Raw genomic sequence first — 21,607 nt, forward strand, 5'->3', positions numbered from 1 at the left:
GTGTATCTGAACTTCGTGGTGATTTTCTTTCTTTCTCTGTCTCTTTCTTTCACTCTCTTTCTCTCTCGCTCTCTATCCATTTTTCTATCTCTCTTTCTCTTAATTTTTCTCTCTTCTCTTCTCTCTCTTTCTTTTTTGTCCGTGGTATGTGCCATTGAGCTTGGACCCTTTCTGCACTATCACCGAGGATCGGCCCACTTTTCAGCGTGACACCATCACTACCACCGCCGACACTTGTGAGCCTATAAAGCTTCGCTTAATACTCAATACCAGATTGATTGATTGATTATTGATTGATTGATTGCCTTCAGTCTGTGCAGCATCAGTGCCTGCTGTTTTTTTCTTACTTTATTTCTCATCGTGTTTTATTCCTCATTGCGATCTTGGCTTTGTCTTTCTAGGCGGTATGCCGTGCCTTACAATGCAAGAGCCCGGAAAGAATTGGCCTGTTTGGAGCCGGACATGCATTGGAGGGAACCTACTGTGGAGATAACAATGTGAGCCTTAACTGTTTTCTTTCCTCTCGTAGATGAAGGAGGCTAGGGAAGGGTTAAATGAATCGGTTTGCAGCAGAGGTAGAATATATTCACTTTAAAAATTCGTTCTGAGGCCTGGCCTTATAACCTGCGCTATAAAAGTATAAATGCAGCAAATAAAAAGAACGCACCTGATACAGGCCGCGCAGATGACCTTGCTGTTCTAGTAGCACTTGTAGTGGCACTAAAACAGCCGTGTACCCAAGTCTGACATGTAAGACCCTCACTATACCAATGCATGACCTCCGTGATGACATGTGCATTGGCGCGCTCCTAGAACAATTGGAGGCGAGTGCGTTCTTTTTTTCTCCCCGCTTTCTTTGTTCTTTTTTATTTATTTTTTTTTGCCCGGGAGATTCCCTGCATAGCATATTTAGTAATAAAATGAACAAAATGGGCATCAAATAAATGCCTACAGTCTTGCGTGATGCAGGTACTGCAGCTAGGAACAGGCATATTTTCTACAATTTGCGTCGCAGCAGCGCTTTGTTTACAAACGTGCGTCTTGACTGTGAGCACATGGCCTCCGTGATCACCGGCCTGCCTTCGCGCTTGTCACCGATCACTTCCTTCGTGGCGGTGCAGTGGTGTCAGGGCACCAAGTGTGTGCCGTTCCCCAAGTCCATGCCCGTGGTGCCCGGTGGCTGGAGTGACTGGGAAACGGTGACCGAGTGCAGCCAGCCGTGCCTCCAGCACAGCGTGGCGCTGATGCGCATGAAGAGGGCGTGCACCGATCCACGGTGAGTGTGACTAGGATGCATATCATGCGCTTACTCCTCCACTGTCCCACGAACATCACACATAGACAGCACCTCGAACAAGAACTCTTCATTCGTATAGCAGTAGCTGTATACATCTACCCCCCGATGCATTTATCGTGCCCGAGGGCAAAAACTCAACCAATGAGCGGACGGCGCGCGCCGCCTGTGCCGATGGGTTCCTTGCAGCACCACCAGGTGGCGCTCGCCTCCGCGCGTCCGCGGCAGTGGCGATGCCGGCCATACGGAGGAACGAAAGAAGAGAACCAGAAAGTTCGCCTTCGCGCATAGCGTTCGCCGCAAGCGCTTCCAGGTAAATATTACGGTTGCACAAGTTGCAGTTGTCGGGACGCGACAACTGTAGCATACGAAGCAGGGAGTGACGTAATTACACTTTCGTATGTAAAGAAGAACCCGCCTAGCAATTTATTTGTGTTGTGACTGTGCTGTGGGAAGGCCACGTTGAGAGAGGACTCCTGAAGAGCAGCGTGCATACGAGGCTTGGCGACAGTGTGGTTAAGTGCATTTTTTTATTTTCTCTGGTCCGCTACTTGTAGGTGCACGAATTAGCGGCGCAAGCTAAGTCGCAGGCCGTTGAAACGTCTTCGGCTAATAATTAGGTAACGTTCATGTGAATGTCGCCGTGTGAATAATTTCAAGCTACATCGCAATAGGTGTCTTTTACAGCTTCGCTGCCCAATCACCTCACAGCGTGGATTGGAGACCACTTTTTCACTTGCCAGAAAGTTAGGTGCATGGGCATAAAAATTAAGCACCGTATCACAAAGCAGTGGAACCACTTCGACACTTGTTTCAATACACTGTCATTTGCGATAAATATCGAGTCTACTGCATTGTTTGTGCCTCATTCGTGCCTCTGAAAATGGTGTACGCCAGACATTCGCGGACTTCGTTATAACGGAAACTTTTCGATGGAGACTTTTACTCTTAGTGCTGCGACACGTTCTTCAGCTTTATTGAAGTATCGCTTAGTGGAATAATTAAGATTTCTTTAGTTCCTATGCTATTAACCAAGTGAAAGGGGGTAGCCTTTCTACCATACTACTCTTTTCATTTGTTTTTAAATAAAAAGAAAGTGTCAGCGTTCTGTTCTCCACGTACACTTTGCCGGCAGACATGCTGACGATCACAGAAGCAGTGCAGTTGTCTAAGAAGCAAGCAGTTATCGGCTTATAACCGTCTGCGGTGGCTCAGTGGTTATAGCCTCTTGCCTCTTAGCACAAGGTAGAGGGTTCGAAGCCCGGCTGAGGGACAGCATTCCGATGGAGGCGGAATGCTAGAACGCTTGTGTACTGCCCTCTGAGGGCACATGAAAAAATCCTAGGTGCTCAAGGTTAATTCAGAGCCCTCCATTAGGGCTTCCAGCAGAGTCTACAATGAGGCTTCGGAACGGAGCATGCCCGCGGAAGATCTACCGCCTGCCTCAGTTGCTATGACGTTCGGCGGCATAGCACAAGGTAACATGTTCGATTGTATTTCTTATGGGGAGTGGAGTACAAGAACGCACGTTTATCGATATTTTGGCGCATGTTGAAAACAACTCCAAGTAGCCATCAATCAACGCACGACACGAGAAAGAGCCACGGCACTCTACGCTTTTGTGACGCGGTCACTGGTCCAAACGCACTAGCCCTGAGCACTAGCGCAAATCGAACATCCTGCTTGGCCGCAAACCTGTGTGAACCGTTGCTATTTTGTTCCAATCATATATAGTCTTTCTTATCATATATAGTCCTGTCAACCATTGTTGTTTGTCTGCTTACCCTTGTATACCACTAGTCTGTATTGGACCCTAGCCTTCTGGCTATGTGTCCAAGCAATGCTTGTGTATTAGTTTGGACATTGTATACATAATAAATAACGAAAAGAAATCCCGGTCACTGTCGCCGAAGTGACCTTCTGCAGTATGATAACCAAGAAGCGAGTAGTCATTTAGGTGAGAAAATGCCAAGAGATAATAATCCAAGTGGCTTCGTTTTACAGATTGCGAAATTTGCTGTTTGTTCCTTTTTGTGCTTTAGTGGGCGAAAGTTAACGTAGCGTCGAAGGAAAGCGCGCACGCTCAGGCGTGGACGACTTTGATTCCTTCAAAACCTTATTTACGCTTTCTCGCAGACGGCAGAACACGTTGGAAGGCTGCGAGGGAGACAGCATTAAACTAAGGCCCTGCGACATCACCGCCAACAAGAACGTGAGAGATACTAGTCCTTTTTTATTGCAATGTTTTGCCTTGTCTCACCCGTAGCCTACGTAGGTCTTAAAGGGCAACTGCAACAAAATTTTGGACCGCTTAAAAAGCTCCATTTTAAGATAGTGTAGATAGAGAAGAACCTCGGTGCAAAATTTCGCGTTTTAAGTACCAGTGGAAGCGTAACGAAAATATTGCAGAAGAAACCGTTTTTTGATACCGAAACTGCAAAGAACGCCACCATCACTGCTCGGCGGAAGTGTTTGTTTCAGTAATATACTGTACTCATTTATAGCCAATTAGCCAAACAGAAATTCCGCTCCTATTGGCCTTTAAAGGAATTCTATAAGGAATAAAAAAGAAAGGACAAACTTGCAAAGTAAGCAGAACCTAGAAGGACAGAAGGTTGAGCAAGTTGGCAAGGATTCGTAATTTGAAAAGGCAGTCGCACAGAACACCCAATGCGAGAGCAGCGTCAAGGACAACAGAAATGCCACACAAACGCAAAGGGCGCTTGTGCCGTCCTTGTCGTAGATCCTCTGTCCTTGTTTTTCACGCCTGCCTTTTTATACCTTGAAGAGGACCAAAATATATAGAACATCAAGCCACTTATGCGAAGTCTGACTTCTCGTGCTGGTAGTACTAAAGTCTGCGCGCAGTCATTACGCATGAAGCACCTGCGAACATCTGCAAGTAGTTTCACGTCACTACTGAATAAACAGTAAATTAGCGAAAAAGACGAGACAAGTAAACAGGATCAGCGCTGGACTTACAACTACGCATATTCTTACTGAAACTTCCACACACACAAAAAAAGGAAGAAAAAGAACATTCTGCGCATCTGCAACACAGTTTATAACAACACAAAACTGTATCAGACTGAACCGTTGTCGAAGTATTGCATTGTTTTGCTGTTAAGAATAAGGATGGCACACTCGCCATCTTTCGTCACGCTCTCGTCCTATCTACTTCTTCCCTCGTGCTCGTGTCTTTTTCTATGGTTACCTGCTTACCCACTCGCCCCAGCAAATTAATCTTCTGCTGTCAGGAGACTGCATTTGCGAGTCAGTGAAGTCCAGCAGGTCTCCTTATGCGGGAATTTCGCATTACAGGCTCCGAAGTGCACGCAGCCGAAAACCAACCAGCAGTACATAGACGAAAAATGCGCTCTCTTCGCTCGCTCCAAGCCTGAACTGAAGCCGAAGGGCACTCAGGTGCCGTACAGCGAAGGTAAGCTGCACCAGCCGGACGCTTCTTCTCAAACGCTAATATAGATGTTTTCGCAGGGGAACATTCTTAACATCGACACTGGCACATTTCACGTGCGTATAATGTCATCAGCTTCGGGCACTACAGCCGAAGAATCGCAGAAATGCCCTATTTGCCCCGAACGACTTCTTAAACATACCTTCCGTAGCTCTGATATGCGAGACCATGGTTCCCCCAGGACATTGTTCAACAAAAAAAAATGGATTTTTTTTTTACCTCCGAAAACCTGTAGCAGGTTTTCGGAGGTAAAACCTTTCATTTTCAAAGGACGGGCAGTAGCGCAGAATATTTCCTATATTATTTTTTTTCAGGGTCATCACAGGCATTGCATTCGGTGCTATCGGCCATTCCAGTAAAACATGAGCATGTATTGGTGAATGCAACGTCGAGGCGTAAGCGGCACAGTTTTTTTTTTTTTTTTACTTCAGGGAAGACCAGGTAGCAGGTGCTGTTACATAAACGTTGTAGAAAGTTGAAAAAGTGTTGTTGAAAGCGCTATAGTGGTGTGGTCTCGTGTTCCCGTCTAAGGTTTGGTGCTGTTAACACCAGGTTGTTACATAGAAGGCCACAAAAAAAAAAAAAAAAAAAAAAAAGCTGCTGCGCTTTCCGAAGGCTGTGGGAGTGAGCGAGCGCGCCTGTGATACCGAGCAGAGAACTTGCACTATACATCGGCGACATCAACACTGGACCTTTTTTCATTCTGTTAATTTTTCTTCCCCTTCCAGCAGGGCAGGGTAGCCAACCGGGCTCACTCCTGGTTAACCTCCCTGCCTTTCATTCATTCTTTTTCTCTCTGAAAAAAAAAAAAGCTGAATAACCAAGAAAAAAAAAACGAATGCATGTTGCAACATATAAAGCTAATGTGTTAATGTATTTCAAGTTTCATCATGTGTCAGTCAACGGTTGAGTAAACGCCGGTGACAAGTGTTGTCATCAGCCAGTCACGCAACATACAGAAATACACAGCGGGACTCATTGCAGGGCTAGTTCGTACGCGAGACATTTCAAGCTAAAGTGAGGCTCTCTGCGCAAGGTACACAAGACAGTGAAGGCGTGCTTTGCAATCTCACTCAGACGTCTGAGAACCTGTGTATTACCGAGGTCACGAAGACAGGTGAACGCAAGAGTGTTAATAATAATTATAAATAATTGTTTATTCTACAATTATTGTTGCAATCCTTTTGTAAAAACAGCTGTAAAGCTTATCACTATAAAAACCTGAGCATGTTGGTAAAGATTCACAGTACGAAAAAGCAGGTGGCGCGAAACACGGACTCGAGGAGAATGATACGAGCAACACAAACGCTGGTGGTGCATGGCTTCCGAGATAGGGCGGTGAGCCCGCGTACGTCACCCCAATCTCGAAGGCCATACATCGCTGTCGCTGTTGTCCTTCTCGTTCTACTCACGTCTCACTTTACGCACCCCCGCATAGCTTGCATGGTGTGTTCGTGAACCAGCGACCATTTCAAACCAAGCGAGTTACATCGTAGTACATAACATCACGCAAGACATAACATCCCAAAACTTCAAACAGTAACAAAACAACGAATTAAAAAATATACTACATGGAGAAGAAAAAGTGCTCTACTCTATAGCCCATCTCAATTCACGCTTTCTGGTATCAACGTCACACGCAGCCCAGTCGTGGCGCGCCTGCGCCATTCACTGTGGCTACAAGGGTGACGCGTACATCGCGGCCAAGTTCTTCCTCAACGAGCAGACGAACGAGACGGGCGTGCTGCCGGACGGCACCCGCTGCCACTTCGACAAGTCCAAGGGGGCCGCCTACTACTGCCAGCAGGGGCAGTGCGTCACGCTCCTCAGGAGCCTCGCCGGCATTGAGGACAGCGTGGCCGGACAGGTATATCGTTACTCTCGTCTTGTACAGTTCTTGGAATATCGCGGACATTTCGGCGGGCATGCCAAGTACCCCCAAAGTACATGTACTGTACAGTGGAACCTCGTTGATACTGACACGTGTACTTGTTTATGTGTCTCGGGTGACCGCGTTTCACCGCCTAACAAATGTTATCGCTCAGCGCAGGACGCGCGTGCATGTATCGGAAGTTTCTCAGACTGCTATCGATGGTTCTATCGGCTGTCTGTTGTCACCGAACCTTGTGTAATCTGATTGCGCGAGACCAATTGTGTAATACTTTCTGGAAGACACGCTGGCACCAGCGATTACTCTGGAACCTTCGATGACTCATGTATAAAAGCCGACGCGCTTTTCCCGAAGATCAGATTTTGGACGACCGCTGACTGTGTTCGCCGCTATCGTTGTTCTTTGAGTGTATCCTATTTTTGTGGGCGCAAATTCGCCCAATAGAAACCTAGTTTCGCCATTCGCAGTTTGGTACTGTGTTTTTGACCGTCACTGCCACATGACAATACGATTTTGCATAATACGTTTTTTCAAGATAATGCATACTTTTTTCCCGCATATTATGATTTGTTTGCATACTACGTTGGATCATACGATTTTAGGATGATACGCTGTATTTACCGGTTCCCGTGCAGATCGCATCAACCAGATTCCACTGTACTTAGTACGGGCTGAAAATTGGAGGCTAGCAAAGAAACTTGAAAGAACACAAAGCACCGCAAACTAGACATAGAAGAAAAAAATTATAGGCCTGATGTTAAGAGGGAGAAAGACTGCAGTTCTGGTTAGAATCCAAACTCGGATATTCTTTTATGAGAGGGAAACAAAGGAATAGGAGGAAAGGCAGGAAGGTTAACCAGATGGCGATGTCCGGTTTGCAACCCTGCAATGGAGAAATAGGGAAGATAAAAGATAAGAAATAAAGAGAGTGCACCGTCAGGGTGAGCACAACGAAGGCGTGAAATAAAATAAACATGAAGTGTGTCGCAATTTTTGCACATACAGATAAAGTTGACACGTCAAGATGCGTAATGCTGTTCGCTTTGAACGCAAATAAAGTTACCTCCTGTGAACGAAGAGAGCGTTTAATTGGACAGTTCTAATAGCGCTGCAGGTCACCGCCCAATGCTTGCGTTGGCGATTGCGTAAATTTGACGTCAGGATATTGTAATACAAGCAGATTGTAATAGTTGTATGTCATAGGGCCTGTGTTCACGTTGTATTGCGCCGTTTAGCTTGAAACGGGTTGGCAATACTGTACATATCAGGTTATGAAAAAGAGAAGTCCGTGAGGGCATGTATTGCGCAGAACAGTTTGGAGCCAGAATGGCGCAGTTCATGGCAACATAACTATTTTTAGATCACAAATCAACTTCAAGGAGGTTAGCGTAAGCAGTTGCAACGACGTTAGGGAAACGGAAAGATGAAGTTCGTATCAATGCATGTGCGACTCATATTGATTCGCAACAACATTACCAACCAGAAATATTAAGTTTGGGTAAAATATAAATCCCACGTAAGTGATCTTGAGCGCGACGGCGACAGGCAACGCGATGAAAATGGCTGCCGCGTCCGCTCGTCGCCTACAAGTCGAACCCGATGCGAGCGACGACCTTGAGCGAAGTCTCCCCGGTGTTGCCGGTGTGACGGCAGAAAATACACACCGAGACACTGTTGTGGTGAATGCTGTAATAACTTAAGTAGATTTGTTTTGCTGTACAGAAGGAACAAAGAATATTTCTGAAGGGCTTGCAATAGGTTTTATTACCCTTGCATATAGCAAAATTCGGTCGTTTGCTCGTTCCGCGCGAGAACCGGTAGTACTTGACTGATGTATGTACACCCGTGAGCAAAAGTATACGGACCACAGGGTCGCCGAAAAAAGTGAATTTCTTCGTAATTAACAAGCATAAACTGTAATTGACGAGTACACTGAAAAGTTCGCAATGCCAAGTTTGGACTGCAGTCCTCAATTTCAAGTTCGGTTCACAGGCAGAGGAAACGGCTTTATCGCGCAACCCCTGGTCCGTATACTTTTGCTGGCGGGTGTACATCCTGTTTCGTCTTCGCGTTATTGGCTAGTCACCCATAGCAGCTCCGGGCGATGAGCGACGAATTCTAGATTTCCAGAACCGAGCCACTGAGCGACCAGGGCCGTTATTTTTTAGCGATGCGTTATGCTTTATTCTATGCCAGTCTTACCAGCCACCGCTCGCGGCTGGCTGATCCCGTTGATAACGTGAGCGGACCGTCGCTCTGACCACTGACCAAGCGCGAAAAGCCCGAAAAGGCATTAGCATCGAAAAGGCATCGCTACAAAATACCGGCCCAGAACGCGTGATCTTCCAGCGCGACGGCCCGTTTCGTCGTTCGAAACCCTCGCTCGTAAATATACGTGCTACATAAAAGTGTTTCTCCGAGCGTGAAAGAAGCCCGCGAATACACGCAAAGTGCCTCGAGTGGCCAGTCGCGCGGCAATTGTGCGTGTATTCGCGAGCTCCTTTCACACTCGGAAAAACACATTTATTTCGCAGATATTCAGCAACAGAAAGCTGTATCGGGAGTTTTTCATGTTGCTCTACAATTTTCTCATTGATACTTTGATAATAAGGACAGTGATTCTCGAGTTAGATAATTAATTACAACTACCTACTTTAATCTCAGTAACGAAAAAGTTACTGGCGGCCACTCCAATGTACTGCAAACAATACGCACTAGGTTTGCTTCGCGTAACGTCGTTCCTCTTTTTTTAAATCGTGCTGCGCGTGATAGCTGGGACACCCTGTATATGTCATATCCCTAAAACCATTTCCCCAGCGCGGAATAGGAGGCTAAAGGCTGGTCCCTCAGGCCGACCTGCTATTACGGTTCATGCTTCTTTGACGAGCACCATATTTCCAACTGGTATTCTACATGCGAAACTCAATATGCCGTATGACGACCTCGCTCGAACGCGATGCAAGCGCGTAATCGGGATCCTTATCGCATTCAAGCGCGGTCGTGGCGGAACGGAACGAGCCTGCCTGAACAAGCTCTGCCTCGTCGCAGGTCCTCGAGGTTGAAGACTCGGACTGGGCGCCGGACACCGAGGGTCGACGATTGGTCGAGAAGTACCTGGAGTACGTGCCCGGCAAGGAGTTTGCAGTGTTGGACCCGAAGAAAGTGCCCAGAGCGCGAGCTCGCATCGCTGTGGACGACCTTTAGTCTTTACTGGACTCGGCGTCTTCCGCTCACCTCCCGTTGGTGCGATTCTGCAACAGTGCATGCAACAACAGCAGACGTTAGCAGAAGGAAGTATTTTTCAAATGTGCAGACGAACACGACGTCTCGGGGACAGTGTTGAAGAGTTCGCGCGATTCTAAATGGGAAACAATAAAGATGATCATCAGTGCATGCAACAGCAACAGACGGTACCAGGAGGAAGTACTTTGCAAATGTGCAGACGAACACAACGTCCTGTGCCCAGCATGTAAGAGATTGCGCGATTGCCAATGCGAACCAATAAGTATAATATTCTTGTCTCTTACACAGAGTCAAATCCCCAAATCTTTTCGATCGATTTCAAGAATATCACTGTAATGGCCTTAAGAATGACTTGGGCAGGCTGGTTGACACCCTAAGTTGAAAAAAAGAGCGCGAGACCACTAAGCACAAGAGAGGAAATGTAGAACGGGATGCGAAGTAATTACGCAGTTACGTCAGTGTTTGAATATCAGTTCACTATAACTGCTTTACTAGATACGTTCCTTGTTTATTAAAACGTCATTTGGTATTCAGTGCTTGTGTTTCTGTCTATTTTTTACTTCATATTGCTTCATTTTCAATTTTACTCTGCTCATTAAAGCTACGAACGTTCTGGGGCACTGAGTGGGCAAGACAGAGGTGAATTTCACAAAAACAATCTTGCATGTCTACGCAAGTGCTAGTGTACACACAGTCATGCACAACAAAAACTAGCCAAGAAAATTATAAAATGAATAATTACAAAAGAAATTTACGAAATCAAACTAACATGCCCACAACTTTTAATCGTAGTGTTATGCCTTTGGTGCTAGTAACTAGGTGGACTAAACTGGGTCGTAAAAAAATGGGTCGTAAATTGCACGCATTTCCTCAAGGACACCTGTTTATTGGCTCATATATACACGCTAGTAACTCTAGGCTGATGAGTACTAAGGGCATACAGGAGGGTGCACAATCCACCAATAGTAGTGCTACTTGGGCGAGGGCTGAAGGACGCGTGTATATATATATATGTCATTAGTTGATGAGCCTCTCCCATCGACAGTACAATGTGCCTATCCAGAAGCCATGGCCGTTATATGGGGCTTCACCGATGCCAACACGAAGCTCTATCCTGTACATTCCGCCATTTTATTCGATGCGTGAAGTGTAGGCGTCACGCGTATTTACTCGTGGCCCCCCATGGCACTCATGGCCCCCAATTCGCATTCGTGACGTGACACAAACTTGGACGTCTTGCCTAAGAAATTGAAATGGAAGCAATGACCCTAACGCTCTTCATAAAGCAACGCAGCTTTTTTAATATAAGTAAATGTAAAGCAACTAGCTCGAAGCGTACGATTATTCCGTCGAAAACGTATCTCGATTGCTTCCGTCGTCTGCTTCATTCGCCAAGATGCGTGATCTCAGAGAAACACGAATGAGTCATCGCACATCGGTGCCAACGCGCTCGTTTTCTACCCTGAGGCAGCATATATATAGGCCACCGACCAGTGGTGAAAAGCGCGAATTCCAAGCCGCGTTATCGCTATCTCGTGAAACGAAAATGACTTCGAAAGAGGGCGTTGGCTATGCCACCAAGCTCGCTCTTCAGATATTTCTGGGGATTTAAATTTTTAAATGTCTACACGACTCTAAGCTTTATTGTTCCTCGTATAAAGTTCACATTATTCAGTGTTATCCCTTCCTTAGCGACACAAGTCTTCCAGCCATCTTTTACTAGGTCGGCAGTTCGATTCCCGAGCGCAGTGGCAGCGTTCAGACAGCGGCAGAATAAAAAAAAATGAAAAAAAAAAAAAAACGATCGCGCACTGCGCTTCGGCGACCCCTTAATGTACCCCTGGTGGTCAAGAAGGTAACCGAAACCCATTTTACGAGACCGTCCCGTTATCTAACAACTAAGTGGCAATGAGTGGTGATATCAGACAGACAAGCCGCCTTTATGGCTGCATCCATAGATGGAAATAACTCGTGGTTCTCGCGAGAGATGGCAGTGATCCCGAACCACCGGCATTCGTCGACGCGGTTATCAGCGCGAACAGCTCAAGTCGGGGTGTGTCCGTTCCCTACTATGAAGAAATTTTCGATAAGGTAAAAGGAAGGTGTAAAAGCCTTGGTGATTTGAGCTGTCACGTGATGCGCCTCATGCAGCTTTCTAGCATTCATTGGCCGTTTCTCCTATCCACAGCGCCGATGTGCGATGACCGATCGGTGAACGAATGTCACGAAAGTTACGCGATAGGGTCCAGTCTTCGTTTCAAAGAAAGGTGATGAAGGAAGTGGATTTTCACAATTGATTGACAGGATTCCGAAGCGATCAGCAACACGAAGGTGAGTACCACTGTGCCTGCTTTAGAAGGCGTGTTCTGTTTACACATAACACCGGCAATAATTTTGCCGTCTTCGTCTTGCCGAAAGCGGTCTTTCGCGTCATTCCCACCAGCGACTTGCTTAGGTTGCGCGACAAAGTTGGTCGGAAATGGCCGCTTTCTTCGAAATGTGAGTCGAAAAGCTGCTGAAGCGATCGGCGGCGCAGAAGCAAGTGCAGGAATTAGGAATACGCTGATGGTTACGTGGCCAATCTTGTGCGGGCAGATGTGAACGGCAGCAATCGCTGAGAATTCCCGTGTGGCGATGGACCAGTCGCACTCGCCGGTGTGAACATCGATCGCCGTTAGGCGCTCCTTGTTAGCCAGTCGCGGTCGGTCGCGCGACCTCTGTCCGTCGCTGATGTGAATGCCGTCTTAGTCCAGTCGCTAATGTGCCTGCGCCCCTCATGTGGGGCTCTGATGGAGGGGCTTCAGACGGCGCCATGTTAAATTGCTGATAACATCCTTCCACAAACGAATAATGCGTTCGCAGGAGGAGGTAGAACACAATATTCGTGCTTTGGGTTATCTCCTGTTTGTGTGGGTGACCACACCTGCTAGCCCACGTTTTGAAGTGTGGAATTCGAGTCTATTTATTTATTTATTTATTTATTTATTTATTTATTTATTTATTTATTTATTTATTTATTTATTTATTTATTTATTTTTATTATTTATTTATTTATTTACTTATTTATTTATTCCAAATACCCTCAAAAGCATTGTAGAGGGGAATGGGTTACAAAGGAACGGTAAGTTATACAAGAGAAACAGTAATGCAGAAACCATCAAAGAAGAATACTGCAAGCAATGCAAGCAATATAAGTCGTTATATCGCATAGTTAATTGCAGTGAAAAAATGGAAACAAAAATTGTCTGAACAAGGTATGGATCGGTGATGTAAAAAAAAAAACAAAAATTGGCGGGTAGGTGGCTCCAGTCACGTGAGGTGTTCGGTTGGCAAGACTGAGTAACAACACAGCAGACGACGCTCCTCTCTACATGCGCCTTTAAAATATCCAATTCTGGGGTCTTACGTGCCAAAACCACGATCTGATCATGAGGTACGCAGTAGTGCGGGATTCAGAATTACTTTTTGACCACCTGGGTTTTTTTAACGTGCACCCAATGCACAGTACACGACCGTTTATGCATTTCCGCACATCCGCGAATCCCGCCATGCGGGGGAATAGAAAAAGAACCAGAAAGCCCGCGTTCGTTCATAGCGTTCGCCGCCAGCGTTTCCCGGTAAACATTACGGTTACATAAACTGCAGTTGCCGGGAAGCATGGGAAGCAGTCAGGGATCTTTGAATGCTATCGTGTTCCACTCTTAGAGGCGAAGCTTAAGCGTCCGCCAAGTTTTTCCAAGGTACCCCGCTACGGCGTGCCTCATTATCAAATCATGGTTTTCGCACGTAAAACCCCAGAATTGATTTAATTTTAACTGCGCAATTTTTTTACATATATATAGTGGCGCAACGCCCCATGACAATTTTTTTAGACCCTGCTGGGGATCCGTGGAACCTCAACATGGAGCTCGGGGATTCAAGTCGCGGCCTTGGCAGCTGCATATAGGGAACAGTAAAAAATTCTTGTTCAGTATAGTAATGCTAAAGCAGAACGAAAATAAAAAAAGAAATGTTGCACGCCGACTGTTAAGTTGATAGGAAATGACTATAGTAAGGCGGGCCTTCACTACAACCATAACACTATAGTGACGGGGTAGCGGACCTTTCCGTTTTCATGTGACCTCGGTAAACCGTTGGGCTCATGGTTGTGGTGCTCCGGGGTTGGAATGACGTCGTGGGTATTCTTTAATATTTTTTAACGATGCTGCATTATTATTTTTCTCGTTTCACTTCTGCCGTACTTGGTTCTTTTCTCCTGTGCTTCACCACCACGCCTGACACGAAAGGTTCCCCCCAAGGGGAGCGAATGCGAACCCGTTATGTAGCCCAAGGGGAGGGGGGTGGGGGCCTTAGGTAGATGCCGATTTAGCGGCCGCAGGCCAATGAATAATGAGGCGTTGTTAGGGACTAGTGAAACCCCGTGCACATAACATGCTACGGAATAAAATGGGGCCCCCTCACTTTAGCAACCAGTGAACGGGCCCGTCATAATAGTATATAGACTATTATGACGGGCCCCTTCACCATAGTCGGTGCCTAAGTGAAAATGTAACCCTTTCCCCAGCTCAGTGCGGTCTTGAAGCGTCAAAAAACAAACAGCTTATATAAATAACTACAAAATGCACCTAATGTTTTGCCCTCAGCGCGAGATGAGACTAAGCGATGGCTGATCTCGAAATTTATTTCTTGCTGTCAGGGCGGTGAGCAAGTAGCAAATGTGAATTCAGATCGGAGTGGGCGACCTGGGCAGTCTGGACCCATATAGATTTAAAAATAATTTTCTAGATTGGAAATCGTGTCCCGAAAGTGAAAACGGAGAATTATCATCTTAGAATGGGGCGATAAAACATTTTTTTTCTAATGAAGAAAAAAAAAACAACAAGCTTTCGTAAAAGAACCAATTTTGCCGTACAGATACTGGCTGACGTGTATCATTGCATTACTGGTTTTAGGAGGAAGCGGGATCGTCTTGGCTAATTCTATTTCAAATGACGTCTTCCATACTCAGCCAAAGGTAATAGCTTCTTCGGGAACAACTAGTTCTTATTTTATAATCAGCCAGCATTCACGTTAACAGAGCAAAAGCACTTGCTCAGCGGGCAGGTCGGAATGGCGTCGTGGGGAAGCAGAGGCAACAATGGCTTCACCTGCGCTGGTAAGAAGCTGCGAGACCTCCCACTCCAGAATTTTATTTTTAGGGGCGAAGCTCCTTAGGGTGTGGGTCTGTCCCTCCTCTGTAGTAGTAGGTAGCCACGTCTACTTTTATGAAAAAAAAAATTCCGAAAGTTGTGCCCGTAGCACGGAATCGAACCAGGGACCCCGCGCTTCCCAACGCGCGGCGCTAACCACTACGCCACGAAGCGCACATGGACACACGCACCACGATGACAATAAATACCCAACATTAACGAAAGACTGCGCGTTTCTAACGCGTTTGTGCTAGCGCGTTACGGCCCGTGTAAGAAGCTGGTGTAAGACGCTGTGGCCTCTCCGCCTTACCCCCGTATTCATAAACGCTCCTCGACTTGAACTTGACTTGCCACCGCCTTGGGCAGCGCATTCGAAACGCGTTGAAGGCGGTGGCAAGTCAAGTTCAAGTCGAGGAGCGTTTATGAATACGGGGGTTATACTCTCTCAGCAGTCATGTGATGGCGTCGGCAAACGCGGTGCACGTTCCGGCATGTGTAGACGGCTGCGTAAGACGCTGTGGCCTCTCCCCCTTACTAGAGAGTACTGCACGTTTCTAACGCGTTTGTGCTAGCGCATCCCCTAGCGACCACTAGATGGTGCAATTATAATGAAGGGCGCTGTTATAAAATAGAAATGACGTCACATATGGCGCGTGTCATTGGTGGAAGTCAATCGTTCGATTTAGTGCGGCGAGACTGGGCGAATTACACGGAAGATTCACGGTTTACCGATGATTCCCTCCGGAGCTTCGCCTATCACCCCGTGAATATGCGGTGTTTTTTTTTTTTTCAGTTCCTTGATCTGGGCGCTGTTCTACAATCGCGGTAGAAGACGGCAGGCCACGGATGCGCCTTTACCGAGCATATCACATATCAAGCCAAGGTAACAAAATATTTGTTATCGGTGTATATGGTACTCATTGATAGCGAGGAGGTTTTTTTTTTTTAATTACACCATCTTCCCGTAGGGGAACCCTGAGTAGTATGCGAAGCAGCCATGGGGTCGACTCAAGGTAGTTTTATCAGCTGTATAAACTTGGACATGCAGCAGCACCAGCAACGCGCAGAACTGTTGTCGACGCCGTCGGCGTTTTGCCCGCGTTCGCACCGAACGCGCGCTGCGTCGGTGACTGTTGCCGGTGCCTCTGGGGCGCCTACCGTCGCGTCTCTAACCTAAGCTGCTTCGCATTCGCGCGCGGAGCCGCAGGTGTTGCCATTCGTTGCGCAATCCGGAGAGGAGAAGAGCGTCGGAGAGGAGGAATGCCGAGAGGAGTGGAGATGAGACAATGGAGAAGAGGGGGAGGAGGATGCGCATGCGCAGTAGGGGTGTGGACGCCGCACGGCGGAGAGAGGGAGGGAGTGACATAGCCCCGACCATAAGATACTTTGCATCTAAAAGCTTCAGGAGTGGTTATGCAGCTTCGAAAGTGAAGCCAAGCCGCCGCCATCTTACTCAGGGCACGAAAAGACATCAGGGAATAGTGGATTGCAGGCAACGCCTTCTTTTCGCCTCCTTTACGGTTAAGATGGCTAATATTTCTGTAAACATCTTATTGAATATATACCTTTGTTTCACTGGTTTTAGGAGGAAACCTGAATGCCGTGGCACATTTCTTGACAGTTTCTGATATCAACACTCAGCGAAATATAATAATTTAGCTAGAGACAACGATCTTTTATTTCGCAACTGCCCTAGCGTTTACATTCGCAAAACAAAATAACTAAGTGTGCGCGGACTGCAGCATGCCAGGCACTCTTTCAGAGGTGAAGTCAGGGCATGTGCTTAGGGAGCCTAAATGCAAGCAGCGTTGCATGTAGACTCCCTACAAGCGCTAGCTTCACCCCTGCTAGGCAGCCCCCTAAAGGCGGCCTCATGCCTAGTAAGGGGGCTTTTCCCCTTTCTTCAATTATTTGACAGTAAATGGTTTCACCACCACCACCCCTGCTGGTAAAGAATAGCGAATGCTGCCGCTCCAGATTTTTTTTTAAACCTCCTTGGGTACACCGAAGCATTAGCCATAGAAAAATGCAGTAGCTCGAGCAGACGCTTACCGTTGTGGTGTCTTCGCTGCCGCCAACGAAGCACAATCTTGCACCTTTAGTTAGGTGCAGTAATGGCGTTGACCTTTGTCGGTGTCGAGTGCTCCATTTCTCTTGCGCAGCTGTGATATGCTGTCTGAGGCGACGTTGCACGTAATCAACAATGCGCACCGTGCACTGAACTGGGAGAGGCTAAAAGAAAGACTTACTGCGCGAGTGAGCTCGAAGACGTTTCGGTCTAGAGAGTCAGAAATGTTCGTATAGAAACGGCACGCGTTACGGTGAGTGCCACATGGATCCCGATGGCGGAAACAGAAAACATATAATGTACTGGACTCGAGGACGTTACTCCCAAACACCTAGCCTTACTTTCCAGCTTGCTTGGCGGCGTTACTCGCAACAGGAGACGAACTATGCGAAGCCTGGAGGCATCACTCTCGAAGATCCACGCATGCTGTTAGGCAAGGGTACGTTACGTTTTACACAGCAAGACGTAGTGTTGCCCATGAATAGCAAAACGGACTGCATAGTGCTCGCAAACGGCGTTACTTGTAGACACATCATGGCGCACCGTAGATGTGTTAAAACGCGTTGCCCTCTAAAACAGCTTCGACGCTTTGTGCAGCGGTACAACAGACGTTAACTCCGTAAATGAAGGTGTACTGCGGTACAATGGGAAGCGTTGCCCTCGAACAGGAAGGCGTTCTCTGCTAGCAACAAGATAGTTACACGCTGCCATTGTGCACACTGCGAGCGAACGCTACTCTTGAACAAATAGCATCGTTGTACTGTGCTCGAAAACGTTACGTTCTGCGGCAGAAAGCACCGCTGTTGCGGGCTGCGATGCGTCAGTGTCGACAGTCGAAAAGCGCAATACTGACTCCACTAAATGGCGTTAGAGTAGGACTTCTTGTTGGCCTAGTTGATTGAGGTTCTTCTTTGTAGACATGGCACAAAACAAGTCGACCAATTAGACAAGGTGAAAGACAAGTACCTGTCCATGTTGTCTACTCTCTTTTTATTGCTTTGTGCCAGTTCTACCAAGATGAAATAGCGTTACCTTGGAGTATAGCCAGGCGTGCTGTACACGGCTGTGTGACGTTACTTTCAAACAGCAAAGTGTACTGCACTGGGCGACGAAAGCAAAAGGCTGATTCTCGAGCTCACGCTTTCTCTGTCACACGGCGTGTTCGAACGAGCAGAAAGGCGTGGACCAAGTACAGCAGGAATCAAATGCAAGCAAGAGAGGCCCTTTCTTTTTATGTCAACACACACACACAACACACACTGTTCCTACACCGTGGCGGAGTTGGTGGTTCTCGGCGCCTACATCTGGCCGTAATCGTATGGCTGGTAGAGCGCCGGCGCCGCCGCCGGGTCAGCAACGGGCATCGGAGCCGCCGCCATGCTCGCCGGCATCCCGTAGTACTCGCCGTAGTAGGGCGCGTACCCCGGCGCCGGTGGCGCGTAGTACGTGGCCCCGTACGGTGCCTCCCAGGCTGTGGCTGGCGGTATCCCTGGCGCGTAGGCTGCGGCCGTGGCGTATGGATTGGAGACCGCCGCGGCAGCGGCGTAGTCGTAACCGTAGCCAGCAGCACCCGGCGAAGCCCCAACCGCGAATCCAGTGGGCATCGGTGGCGTTGACTCGGGGGGACTCGACGCCGCACCGACCGTGGGCGTCGGCGCACGGCGCATCAGCTTGCGTTCGAGGCCGGCCTGCTGGTACGAACCCGCCGCTACCCCTGCCACCCCACCTCGGCGAGCCCGCGGCCTGAAGGGTCCTACCCCGCTGCCACTGGCTCCTGCTCCGCGCGCTGTCCTCGATTTATCTCGTGCCCTCTCGACCCGCAGCAGCGCACCGTTGACGATGGCACCGTTCATCTCGCGCACCGCCTCGTCGACGCACGACATGTCCTCGAACTCGACAAACGCGAAGCCCGGCGGGTTTTGCGCCATCCACACTTCCTTGAGGCGTCCGTACTTGCCGAACTCCCGCTCCAGGTCCTCGCGCGCCATGGCGCTGTCGAGGCCACCCACGAAGATGCGTCCCGACAGGGGGTAGCCACCGGACGTGCTCGAGCTGCTCATGGTGGCGATGGACGTTCCTTTATGCTGATGGCCTGCGCCACGGTGCTCAAAGCCGTGCCGCTGCTGGTGCTTCGGTCAGGGTTCTTCCTGCGCGCACTCACCGCTGGCCTCGGCTGGTTGTTTCGAACGTTTCTCGTCGACAACCCCTGGCGGCAGCTGCACCCGTACCGGCGCCTGCTTCGTCGTCGTCGCTGCGGCAGCAGTGGCTTCCACGGGCCACGAGGCAACGAACGCCGCTAGACGTTGTCTTTCTCGCTTTCAACTGCCCCGCAGCACGTGCCTCGTGCCCTCGTGATTCATCTCCTGGCCAGGATGGGCTCTTCGAAGCGTTCGTAAATGCCTGGATACGCCAGTTGATCTGACGGGGAGGCAAGAGGCAGAATCGGTGCAATTTGTTGTATGGCACTACGTTACTACTATAGAACCAGACTGGTACGGCATGTGGACGCTGTGTTTCACTCTTTACCGCTGGCCTCCGCAGTGTTACACCTACGCGTCCCTGCCCACGACCGGACTGGACTCTCCGCGCGCTGCCCTCCTTACGGCCTTCGCAAAGAGAATGTTTTCCACTCGCGACCACCGCTCTCCGGCGGCGCTGTCCACCAACCCTTGCTAAGGTCCCTAGATTAAAAAACCCGGCAGATCCCACGCCCTGCGGGAATCGATGTTATGTGAAGCAGTGCGCAGGGAGCCTACCATGTTAACGAAACGACCACGAGAGCACCAATACGTAAGCGTCTCTTTCATGACCTACATGACACACATGTCATTACATTCATGTCATGAGTCCTAAGGAGTCCCTTTAGCTACACCTAAGGGATCTTAAGGCGAAAGCCTTAGTCATACTCATAACTATGACTTCGACCATCAATTTTTAGCCTTTTCCTTCACAGTACTACATCCGAACCCATTCCATTGGTTTTTGAGTGTTAATCCTTTTTCGCTGAGTCATTCTCATTTTTGATGAGTCTTTTTCATGACTATGACTACTACAACAATCATTTAGTGTTTCCTTCACTTAGTGCCCACATTCGAACCCATTTCAGTGGTTTTTGAGCATTAATCATTTTTCGCTGAGTCATTGTCATTTTTGCTGAGTCATGCCGATGATTATGAGTTATACCATCATCTTTTAGTGTTTCCTTCCCTTAGTACCGACGTCACAACCGATTTCAGTGGCTTGTGAGTGTTAATATTTTTTTTTCATAATTTTCTTGGCCACAACCTGCGCTTGTGACCACCTCACAAGCTTTGCCGTCCTCATGGAAGTGCAGTCAGTGCCGGTAAAAATAAAAGCAAAAGGATGCTTAATTTTTATTGTGCCTTATTTTAGAGTAGTGACAATTGAGCCATCGGCAGCAGACTGCTTTAATATGGTGTGTTCTATCATCCTACAGGCATAGAGTACAAATCCCAGGACGTTGAAAGTGATAACCACTGTTCGATGCGTCCTGGCAAGCCTTTTTCTTCTGGTGACCATCATACTCCTTCACATATTGAGGTATGTAACAGAGCATCAAATTGAGTACAGAAAGCTTTAGAATCGCAATATTGTAATAGTTTCCAGGCACTTCTCGTGTCAACCCCAGAAACTTGCAAGTAAATCGTGTATGAATGTCTCTGGGCCAGCTCACTTAAAAGCATTTCATTCATTATGTGAATTGCAAGATGAACTTGTAGAAGTTTGTTTGGGCTCTAGCAGGCCATTCTTGAGTATAGATGTATAAAAGAGGAAAGAATAAACACACGGCCGCTGATGACTCAGCGGTGGCCAGGTAAAATATGGAGCACTTCAGCAATGCTGCTTTGTTGCTAACAATGTTTTTTTTTCTTCTTTCGCACAGCTTCAGAAAGAACGAGCGGCTCTGGATTCACAGAAACCTCACCCTGTGCTTGCTCATCTCCGAGTTCGTCGTTCAATGGTGGCATCAACCAGACTCACCTGCCCATCCTGTGCGGGGTCGTGGCCGGTCTTCTCCACTATTTCCTGCTGGTCGCATTTGCCTGGATGTTCCTTGAGGGCTTCCAAATCTACACAGTCCTCATGGAGCCCATGGACGGCCACAGGTCATGGCTGTGGTGGTTCTGCAGCCTGACATACATTGCACCTGCCGTCATCGTTTCCATTGCGGCCATCATTGTTCCCTACAGCTTTGGCACCTCCAGCTACTGCTGGCTGTAGTCACAAATCCCGATAGGTTTATGCGGCATCACATTACGTTATACCTGTAGTAAAATGTTCTGCACATTTATATTACCACATTATATGCATGGTTGGGATTTGTTCGAGGTCACGTAATATTCGTGAAAACACGTGAATTCACCAGCATCTGGTGATTTAGCAAAACTGAGCTACACAGAGACCTTCAATGTGCCATGGAATAAAA

The 21,607-nt window shown here is 47.9% G+C and overlaps 2 protein-coding genes and 1 long non-coding RNA gene across 5 annotated transcripts in view; 2 read left to right on the plus strand and 1 right to left on the minus strand.

Moving 5' to 3' along the window:
- Window positions 1–10,436, plus strand: part of LOC119434100 (A disintegrin and metalloproteinase with thrombospondin motifs 7) — a 40,788-nt gene extending 30,352 nt beyond the window's left edge. For all 3 annotated transcript variants that reach the window (XM_037701414.2, XM_049658573.1, XM_037701415.2), the window contains 6 exons: window positions 402–497; window positions 1,122–1,276; window positions 3,431–3,506; window positions 4,616–4,733; window positions 6,413–6,636; window positions 9,709–10,436. In XM_037701414.2, coding sequence (XP_037557342.1) covers window positions 402–497; window positions 1,122–1,276; window positions 3,431–3,506; window positions 4,616–4,733; window positions 6,413–6,636; window positions 9,709–9,864 — 825 coding nt within the window. In that variant the 3' untranslated portion in view covers window positions 9,865–10,436. The remainder of the gene's footprint in view (window positions 1–401; window positions 498–1,121; window positions 1,277–3,430; window positions 3,507–4,615; window positions 4,734–6,412; window positions 6,637–9,708) is intronic.
- A 1,532-nt stretch (window positions 10,437–11,968) lies between these two features.
- On the plus strand, window positions 11,969–21,489 carry LOC125941247 (uncharacterized). Its single transcript, XR_007464178.1, has 3 exons — window positions 11,969–12,234; window positions 20,618–20,721; window positions 21,065–21,489. It is a non-coding gene; the product is annotated as an uncharacterized LOC125941247 (long non-coding RNA).
- On the minus strand, window positions 18,362–19,464 carry LOC119432937 (uncharacterized). Its single transcript, XM_037700083.2, has one exon. It carries the CDS (start codon window positions 19,218–19,220, stop codon window positions 18,459–18,461), a length of 762 nt encoding a protein of 253 aa, XP_037556011.1. The 5' UTR covers window positions 19,221–19,464; the 3' UTR covers window positions 18,362–18,458.
- Window positions 21,490–21,607: the final 118 nt, after the last annotated feature.

The sequence above is a fragment of the Dermacentor silvarum genome, chromosome 11 (assembly GCF_013339745.2).
Source record: "Dermacentor silvarum isolate Dsil-2018 chromosome 11, BIME_Dsil_1.4, whole genome shotgun sequence".
NCBI lineage: Eukaryota > Metazoa > Arthropoda > Arachnida > Ixodida > Ixodidae > Dermacentor > Dermacentor silvarum.